The following is a 10,165-nucleotide window of genomic DNA, read 5'->3' on the forward strand; positions in this document are numbered from 1 at the left end:
CTAGAGGAGCAGTAAAGGGAGATTGTATTGCTCCTCTCCGCAAAAGTGCATTCAGTCAGAGTGTCTTTTCGGTTACAGCATCCCAGGACTGGGAGCATCAGAGAACTGGGCACTTACAGTCTGTTTAAAAGACATCTAAAAACATGGTTCATAAGTGGTTTAGAGGAAAATAAAATCAAAGGCACCTTTAGCCCCGTTATACCCTACTTTTTTTAAATATACCAACAATTACTTTTACAGTGCAGAAGAACTTGTAGTGAAAGCATCTTTGAGCAGCTAAACTGTGATCATGGCATCACTTCAGGGTGAGTGAATCTTCTCTTGTTTTTCCAACAAATAAATATTTTGATAAAATAGCATTATGGAGCAGTAATGTAAAGTGTATGCTGTTTTCTGTGTTTTGACCTAGTTTCTGGTTGATTGATCATTCTGTTCACCTGTTGTCCGTTAATTATCTCCTTAGTTCCCCTTGTTTGTTCATGCTTATAAGTCCTGTTTCCAGAGTATTGTTATTAAAGTCTATCTCTTGGCATTATTCCTCATCTTTGTGTGCTTCAATACCATGTTCCATGACAAATAATTTGCCTTTTGATTTTGTTCCATAGGCTCCTCTGTACAGTCAGATCTCAGAATTGTGATCATAGGAAATGCTGGAGATGAAAAGAATAAAGTGGTAAAATCAGTGCTGAACTGTGAGAATCTGACAGGAGTGAAAGTTGGTCTCTGTACGTTACATCAGTGTGAACATGAAGGAAGGAGGATCAGTGTTGTTGAAGCACCAGGATGGGGCCGAATCTCAATAAAACGATCAACAGAGAACAAACAAGAACTTCACAGAAGCGTGTCACTTTGTCCTCCAGGACCTCATGCTTTTCTTCTGGTCATTCCTGTGAAAATCTCTAAAGAACCTTCTTTAAGTGAAATTACAGCAGCACAGATACACATGGAGTTGCTGTCGGAGCGCGTCTGGAAACACACTATCCTGCTGTTTGCTTGTGATGAAGGTGTGAGAGATTTTAACATCCAAAGTTATTTTCAGAAAGCAAAAAAAATCCTGGACAAGTGTGAAGGCAAAGCCTACGTCCTTGATAGCCGAAGTAAGATCAGTGAGCTTTTTACAAAGATAGAAGACCTGGTGGAGGAGAACTGTGGTGATGTTTTCCTACCGCAAGTTTACTATGAACTGATTCAGCGGAAGACAGAAAGTCTCCAGTGCAGACGAGGAAGTTTACAGATGAATCCTCCGAACAGTGAGTATCTTCTCTTAATGCCAAATATGTTCTCTCATGTTACGTGTGCACAAATCTAATGTTGTTTTTCTTTAACAGTGACCAAAGATAATCCTTACCTGGTGGCCCTTCTTTTCATATTCATCATGTGTGCGATGATGATGTCTATATTCAAAGAGTCTTTCAGTGCAGTTCCAGGAGCTGAATTTTGTTTGCACTGGGATTTACTTATAGTTTTGGGAGTTTGTGCTGCAGTAATTTTAATAATTCTAGTAGGTTTCCTGGATGCTTTACATAGAGGCGAATGAAGTCTGGTTTCATGTTAGTGCCATGCGACCAGAGACCAGATAGCACAGAGCGTCATATGCGTGAGTCAGCGCAGACCATAAAACATATTGGACCCATTTGAATTCTGCAAAAAATGCTGTATTTTATAGTGATATGGAGGAGATTAGGAGGAGAAACAGTTTGAGATTTAGAAGGAAACTGAGGCTTTACCAAAATCAACGGCTCTAGCCGAGCTGTGATATAAACTAAATGCTATTGGCTATTTAAAAAGGGGAAGAGCTGTTTTATATGTCTGTTTCAAGGGAAATTACTTCAACACATTGAATAATGATGTGTGTTTCAATGCAATTCAGTGGGATTTTATTATTTGGCCACTTGCAATAGAAATGTAATAGCCACTGTAATTTCTAGAACAAGAACATGTGGACATCCACCCTTCTATGAGACATTTACCATTATACATTTATAACAATAATATCTTAGTCTAAACCTAAAGTAGTCTTGCCAAACTATATAGCATTTGAAAGCTTTTAGACTCAAGTTTTCAAAAGAAATGATAGATCGGTCAAGAAATGGCAATAGATTATTAATTTGTGATGTGGTACCAAACTATAACACATGATTTTTGTATGTTTTTAATATATGTTTTAAATTCAAAACAAATATTAACATCACTGAACAAACTTGTGCTGAATTGGATATCTAAATATTTTGAAATGTATGGAAATATATGGTTCAGATCCCTTAAACCATAAATGGATCTCATCTAGTGGAAAAGTTTGGTACTGCGCACAGAAAATCTTACTGAAAGTTCTTTTTTTGAGATATCAACCTAAAATTTGGCACAGAACTTTTTCAGATATTCAGGTTTGATTTTCTTGAGGTTTTAGAGTTAAAACATGTTTTGTAAAATATATATTTCTATATTTCTATATATATATTTTAAATTTTCATAAACTTAAACTTTTATAACTTTTTTAAACTTTACTTTTACAACTTTTTTTACTCCTGCAATAACCTGTGAAGTGTTCCCTTTAAAAAGATACCAAACATAAGTCAAAACATTTTTATCAACACAGAAGTGTTTTGTATTTGGGTCTGTATTGCTTTTGAACAGAGCTCTATATGGGTCAAATTGACCCAAGAACATCACAAATGTAATAGTGATTTTGTGTGTTGTTTAAAAAAAGAGTACTCAAATTTAATCAAGGAATCGTGACAGCCCTAAACAGTGTGTGCTGTTGAGCTGTTTAAGGCCATACAGCATGTCTATGTAAAAGGGCAACTATAATAGACTGAATATATATGTCTAATTGCTGATGATATAGATGTTTACTTACTGACAATATGAAGTTTTGTGGTTTGCTATTTAAACGAGACATTCCTGTATCAGTACAGCATGACGTTAGCAATGCCAATGTGATTGAAATGTATGAACTGAACGAATGTATCTCTTGTACTGCAAGTCACTTTGAAGTGAGATGATGCCAAATGTATAAATGTAAAGTAAAGTTGATGCATGTTGTATATGGGGAAAATACATTTTAGGTGTTGTAACCATTTACCTTTGGTATTTTTTCAACAGTTTCAATCTCCTTGCCTTAAAAAGTACCATGCTGTATGATCCTTAAAGGGTTAGTTCACCCAAAAATGACATTTCTGTTATTAATTACTCACCCTCATGTTGTTCCTTCGTTCATCTTCAGAACACAAATTAAGATATTTTTGATAAAATCCGATGGCTCAGTGAGGCCTGCATTGCCAGCAAGATAATTAAAACTTTCAATGCCCAGAAATCTACTAAAGACGTTTTTAAATCAGTTCATGTGACTACAGTGGTTCAACCTTAATGTTATGAAGAGACGAGAATACTTTTTGTGTGCCAAAACAAAAAAACGACTTTATTAATATCTAGTGATGGGCGATTTCAAAACACTGCTTCATGAAGCTTTACAAATCTTTTGTTTCGAATCAGTGGTTCAGAGCGTGTATAAAACTGCCAAAGTCACGCCCCCCAGTGGTGAACCATTGAAATTTTGAAACTCTTATGACATAAGAAAGCCTCGTTTACTGAAATCACGTGACATGGCAGTTTGACACACATATTAAAGATGTGCAGGTGTTTGCTGGATTTTGTGTCCTGTTGTGTTCATGGATTTGCCTGAGTGATTGTGTGAAGAAGAGAATGTGGAGTCCAGAGCTACAGTGCAAACAGCAACATACTTTAAAAACATGCTGACGTTTCTTTAATCATCTGTGAAATATCTTACACATTTCAGGTGTGTTTTTTTTATGTCATCATGGGGTTTAAATCACCGTACAAGCACTGTGTAAATACTATGTAAATAAAATGTATCTTTCACTAAAATAATTTTTGTTTGTTTAGGATTTTATGTATAGGTTACTACGTCTAAACTAAATCTATGGCCCAGTAAGCAGATATTAAGACGGCATTTCATTGCAGTTTATTGGTAAATCATAAACACAAGTGTCATAAACAATGTCAGGCCATTTTCCATTTCTGGAGTTTGCACCTACTGCAACAATTTACTGATAAACGAGCTCCGGCTCTGGAATAATCAATAGTTTATTCATGGAAGTACAGATAGATGAAATTAATTTGATTCACTGGCAATTGTTGATTCATATTTGTTGGTGCATTCATCATTTATGCATTTATTAAATGCAAACTATTTAGGATATAATGTAACCTACTATGAATAGGTTTAAAGTGCTTTCTAGTGAGGTTCAGTTTTGTGGACTGCACAGCGCCCTCTGCTGTCAGCGCCTCGTGTGGCCACCGGAAATATAACGTGCTGCGTCCCGGAAATACGCGCTCACTCACGGGGCAGGTGTAAACTGCTAGTGGCGCGAAATCTGGTCATTCTTGGTTGATTAAATTAAACTGCGTCTTAAAATGTTTTAAATGGTGTTTCTAAGACATGCACATCCATACACAGGATGAAATAAATTTTAAGTACAAAGACAATATGAAGTGCAACAAATAAATACGATTAAAGGCAATAAAAATATGTGCAAAAGACAACTCAAGTTGAGCTGACTAATTTTATGAGCTCTTATTAATGTAGAAGTTACATGAAATATTATTTAAAATAAAAATCACACCGTCGAAATTCAAATCAGCCTGTAGTACTATTTAAAATAACAAGGAAAGCATTTTAACAAAGCAAAAAATTTAAGTGCTGACCAGTTACAGGACCTAAAATACCTTCTTTGAATTCAGTGCGTCAGAATCAGTGCCTCTCTCTGGTCTCTCAAAATGGTTATAGAGTTTTTACACACATTTCTACAGTGTTTACTGGTGTGATCATGTCTGCTGGCTCAGAAGCTTCTGCGTGAGAGATGATGTAAATACATGGAATGGGTTGTTGTGAACATTGATTTTTCTTCCCTAAATATTCTGAATATATATAAATATATAACCAAAATACCACCCACAGTGATTAAAATGGCCATTTTCTTGTTTTACTGATATGAGTGTGTAGGGGGAAATGGGTTAATGATATTTTCCCACTAAATATTGTGAATATTCAGTTGCATTCTGTTAGTTTATTTTCATGAAAGAGAATATTCTATATTCTATATTAACTTTAATAAGTCTTAATTTGTACTTTGTGTCCTGTGCTCAAATTTGTATATGCCTATATTAAACAAATATTCCATGAAGAATAATAGGTTGTGTTTTTGTGTTATGAAATCGGATTAAAGTAGTAATGTATAATAATAAGAACATACATACATGCATACATACCAAAAGGGTGTCTAAACAGGTTCAAAATGGAACCAATGCTGTTCATTAATGCACCTTTAAGTGAAGGTTCCCAACAGTTGCAATTTCCAGGAATCTCAAAAGATTTTCAAACCTTTTCTTAGAGTGCATCACTAGTACAGTTGGTTTTGTGTATGATGTATCCTGCATGATAATTATAAAACAATGAGCAAAATGAGTTTAAAATAGTTTATGGAGTATGACAAGAACATGTCTAAGTATAACCAGACACACAGAAATCACAGATTTTGCAATCTTTATGTATTATTATCTTTTTTTTTCAGTCTGTATGTATTTGCAACTATATAGAGATGTGAGAAAGTATCTGGATTTTTTCTAAACAATTGTCCAACTACAAGATCCTACAAGATCACACCATACACCTTTATGGCCAACTACCATTAAATATTAATTTTGGGTGCGATGCTCAAAGTTCAAACACCATAAACGCCACAACTGAAAGTACGGAAGTAAAGGTACAGAAAAACAAGCAATGTGAGGTAGGCTGATACAATATGACATTCTGATTATTGTTTTGTGTTTGTTTTAATATGTTTTCTGTGCTTGCATGTTTTTTAAGTGTATTCTTAAAGTGATTGCAAACATTTTAAGTGTATTCTGCTGCTTTTGTTCGGTTCACTTGAAGCTTAAACAGGACATACGACATCTTCTAATGGTAGTCTGTTGATTTACTAAACACTAGTTTTTCATAATGTAAGCAATTGTGAAAAGATTTAGGCTCTAAAAATGTCTTTAACAAACTTATAAAGGTTGCAATGTTATTTTTTTATTTATTTTGAAAATGTACCTTTATAATTTGCAATCTGAGCAATTGTTATGAACAGAGCCCCGCAGATGACATGCAAGAATTTTTTTTTTATTGTGCGCACGATTTACCTACTATTATTTAACTACATTTCCAGGGCTCCATAGTAACTTTTAAAAGCTATTTTTCATATAATTCCTCTGGGAAAAAAAAAATACCACAAATTAGCATAAGTTGTTCAAAATGAGTGTTCTATCTTCTGTGATGATAAGGCATTATGTAATGTTTTAAAGCTAGATCAAATGGCTGTGTGTATTAAGTGAAACCTGCACTCTAAAAAATGCTGGGTTGTTTCAACCCAAATTTGGGTGAAATATGGACAAACCCAACCGTTGGGTTAAAAAATGCATTTAAAAATTTAACCCAATGGTTGGGTTTGTCCATTTTTGACCCAAACTTGGGTTGAAACAACCCAGCATTTTTTAGAGTGTGTAGATCAGTTGAACCGACTCTGTGTTTTCTTGTCATCAGTTTCCATGAACGGCAAAAACACCTGCACATACTGTGATCATGGCTGCTAAACCTTCTCAGGGTAGGTGATTTTTTTGTGTTTTCTAACAGAGAAATAATTTGATTAAACACCATTATGAAATAATAATGTTAATAAATAATTATAATAATAATCATTTCATGTCTATATTAATTTGATTCATGTTTGCTCTTTAAAGGAGGCTCCTCTGTACAGGCAGATCTCAGAATTGTGATCATAGGAAATGCTGGAGATGAAAAGAATAAAGTGGTAAAATCAGTGCTGAACTGTGAGAATCCGACAGGAGTGAAAGTTGGTCTCTGTACGTTACATCAGTGTGAACATGAAGGAAGGAGGATCAGAGTTGTTGAAGCACCAGGATGGGATAAAGTCTCAACACAATCAGCAGAGAACATAAAAGAAGAAGTTGAAAGAAGTGTGTCACTTTGTCCTCCAGGACCTCACGCTCTTCTTCTGGTCATTCCTGTGAAATCTCTCTCTGAAGAACCTTCTGCCAATGACATTACAGCAGCACAGATGCACATGGAGTTGCTGTCGGAGCATGTCTGGAAACACACTATCCTGCTGTTTGATTGTGATGAAGGTGTGGAGGAACCACAAATCAAAGAGTACATTCACAAATCAGAGAAAATCCTGGAAAAGTGTAGAAGACGAGTCTATGTTCTTCAGAAGAGAACTCACATCCATGAACTTTTAAAGAAGATAGACAACCTGGTGGAGGAGAATGGTGGTGATTTCTTCATACCACAAGCTTACTATGAACTGATTCAACACAAGACACAAGAAGCGTCTGCTGAGAGTGAGATCAGACACAGACGTGGAAGTTTGGACAGTCCTCCTTCCTGTGAGTATAATCTCACAATCTGCTCTCACACTTAATAAAGCACTGATTTATTAATGCTGTTTTCTTTTACAGTGAATAAAGATAAAGGAGATTCTGGGGAGAAGAAAGAAACCATAGAGGCTGACAAACATACACCTTCAGAAGACACTCCGAAAATCAACATGGACTTCAAACAGTTTGTAGTGATATTGATGGCTGTAGTTGGAGCACTTATTGGTTCAGTCACTGGAGCTCAAAATGGAGTTTCAGGATCTTGCATGGGAATAATCTTTGGTGTCATTGTAGGGATTTTACTTGCAAGTATCATCATGTACATTTACACTCACATTTATTCACGCTCTTATCCAAAGAAACCTACACGGCGTACATCATAAGCACCTGAATCATAAGGAGCTGCATCTTTGAATGTACAGATATAAAACTGCAAACAGTCCAGAAAAGCATTTTCTTATGTTATTAAGTAAAAAAAATATTTGAGAATATGCAATGTGTATATATTTGCTTGAAAACTGGGACAATTAAATCAGTTCATGTGAGTACAGTGGTTCAATATTAATATTATAAAGGGACAATTTGTATGTGGTTGCGGCAAAAAAACTAAATAACGACTTATATAGTGATGGCCGATTTCAAAACAGGGAAAAAAGTACTAGTAGGGTGAATACATGTCAAGCAGGATTTATAATTATGTTCTTGCTTTATTAAATACCAGCATTCATCCTAAACTATGCTGCTTTAGTTCTGTCATCATCTCTATGGGCAAAACACATTTAGACAGCTTTATATGCTTGTTAAGTCCCTGTAGTTGTGTGCCTCTGTGGTTTCTCTCTCTCTCTCTCTTCCTCCTCCTGATAATTTCTTAGGTTTACCTATACGGGACGGCTATTGGTACAGGAAGCTGTCAATTGTTATTAACCTGAGTGATCCTGTTTGGCGCCAGCATTTAAAAGTGCAACACGATGTTGTGTCTGTTTAATTTGCTTTTAGTTTTATGTTATGTATATAGTGACATTCTTTGTACAGTTTTGAGTTGTCATCTCATTTTCTTTTTTGCCATTTTTGTTTCCTTATCATTTGTTATCTTTGATATTGTACTGATAATCTCCTCGTCCCAGGAGAAAACTGGAGAGGTAGTATGTCACATGATGTACATGTTGCAACACCCAGTGACTTTGATGCATTAGACACACCAGTTTAGATGTGAGCGCCACTTTTGTATGTTTTGTTTTTTGTTAGATAGGACAGGTAAGTTAGGTCGTGAAACACGCTGAAGACTTGCTTTTCTTTTCATTAGTTAGGTTAGACGTTGAACTTGAGTTAGATTGGTTTTTGTTTTGTTCTTTTTCTTTTCTTTGGTGCCATTAGTGTTTTTGTTTTCTTCTATTGCTTGTGTAAATATTCTACATATTTTTCCTTTTGCTATTTTGATACCTTTTTATTATTTCTACTATTATTTTATATCATGCCTTTTTCCTTAATTGTAAAATAAACTGTTTATTGGCAGTTTTGTGTAGCGTTTTGTCTCTTGCTAGCATCACCAGCACATATAATAATCCCAATCTCAATGTTGCCTCTTCTAACACTAGACTAAAATTAGGAAGTTGTAACATTTAATGGGGGCTCGTCCGGGATCTATCAATCCCGTATAACTTTATAATTGCGATAATTTGTGTGGATGTGTGTACTGGTTGCAACTGTCATTATTTTATTGTTCATTTGCTTATTATGCTTTATGGAAATGTTTAGTTTGTAGAATTTTGTCAGCTTTTTTCAGTGTAATATCACATTTAACATTTAGCCTCTTTAAAAAAAATATTCATTTTAAATGATCCATGTCATTTAACAAGTTATCAAAATATTTTTAATTTACAAAATGTCTTAGTAACTACAAAGTTACAAGCATATTTTATTACACTACCTCAGAATGTCCAGTAGAGGGCAGTGGAGAAATTCCAGATAAAAGAGCCAACAAAATGTTCCCAGAATACTGAGGACTAATCTACAAAATTGTGGCACAAAATACACATAAATAACTTAGATTTTTCCGCATTAGCAATTAATATTTTTTTATTTTCATAAATGTACAGCTAAAAAACTGCATGCACACATGCAAATACATTCAAGTAAAAGTCAGAATCAAAAACATTAATCTACCTCATGACAAGAGCAAATCTACATGAAAAGTTGAAAAGGTTTTTATCGGTTGGAGTTTTAAAAGACTTGAAGTTTGAAGGTTTTCAGTTTGAAACAAGTTTTAGTTTAGTAGTTTTAAAAGATGATAGATAGACAGACAGACAGACAGACAGATAGATAGATAGATAGATAGATAGATAGATAGATAGATAGATAGATAGATAGATAGATAGATAGATAGATAGATAGATAGATAGATAGATAGATAGATAGATAGATAGATAGATTTTTAAAAGTTTTGGCTCATTTGAACATTCCGTCAATGTAAGTCTATGGGAATTTTCTGAGTTTTGATCCGCTTGTTTTAGGAAACCGTAAGTATGATCAGTCTGAAAAGATACAGCACACGAAGTCAGTAGTAGATTTTTTTTTCCAAGCAAACTTAAATATAAGTTTCCACAAAACAGTACATAAAATGAGGTGGTCATTGTACCGTTTAGTAAGAAGTTTTCTGACATTTGAAACTATTCACACTTTTCCCTGTAGGAAACGCACAGACTCAAAG

General features: G+C 34.7%; 2 protein-coding genes across 3 annotated transcripts; both read left to right on the forward strand.

The window, feature by feature from the left end:
* Positions 1-266: 266 nt before the first annotated feature.
* Positions 267-1,537, forward strand: LOC137011412 (GTPase IMAP family member 4-like). Its single transcript, XM_067374244.1, has 3 exons — positions 267-305; positions 606-1,250; positions 1,329-1,537. Exons 1-3 carry the CDS (start codon positions 290-292, stop codon positions 1,535-1,537), a joined length of 870 nt encoding a protein of 289 aa, XP_067230345.1. The 5' UTR covers positions 267-289.
* Positions 1,538-5,752: 4,215 nt separating this feature from the next.
* Positions 5,753-7,983, forward strand: LOC137011475 (GTPase IMAP family member 6-like). 2 transcript variants are annotated; one of them, XM_067374347.1, is made up of 4 exons: positions 5,753-5,807; positions 6,605-6,665; positions 6,802-7,467; positions 7,540-7,983. In XM_067374347.1, exons 2-4 carry the CDS (start codon positions 6,644-6,646, stop codon positions 7,839-7,841), a joined length of 990 nt encoding a protein of 329 aa, XP_067230448.1. In that variant the 5' UTR covers positions 5,753-5,807; positions 6,605-6,643; the 3' UTR covers positions 7,842-7,983. The 2 variants fall into 2 exon arrangements, with proteins under 2 accessions (XP_067230448.1, XP_067230450.1); XM_067374349.1 differs by having other exon boundaries at positions 6,805-7,467.
* Positions 7,984-10,165: the final 2,182 nt, after the last annotated feature.

Source organism: Chanodichthys erythropterus, chromosome 21 (assembly GCF_024489055.1).
Source record: "Chanodichthys erythropterus isolate Z2021 chromosome 21, ASM2448905v1, whole genome shotgun sequence".
Taxonomy (NCBI): domain Eukaryota; kingdom Metazoa; phylum Chordata; class Actinopteri; order Cypriniformes; family Xenocyprididae; genus Chanodichthys; species Chanodichthys erythropterus.

Coding starts and splice junctions, on each gene's coding strand:
- LOC137011412 (XM_067374244.1), top strand. Junction 1,251..1,328: donor ACAGATGAATCCTCCGAACA/GTGAGTATCTTC, acceptor TTTCTTTAACAG/TGACCAAAGATAATCCTTAC.
- LOC137011475 (XM_067374347.1), top strand. CDS start 6,644: ATGGCTGCTAAACCTTCTCAGG. Junction 6,666..6,801: donor GGCTGCTAAACCTTCTCAGG/GTAGGTGATTTT, acceptor TGCTCTTTAAAG/GAGGCTCCTCTGTACAGGCA. Junction 7,468..7,539: donor TTTGGACAGTCCTCCTTCCT/GTGAGTATAATC, acceptor TTTCTTTTACAG/TGAATAAAGATAAAGGAGAT.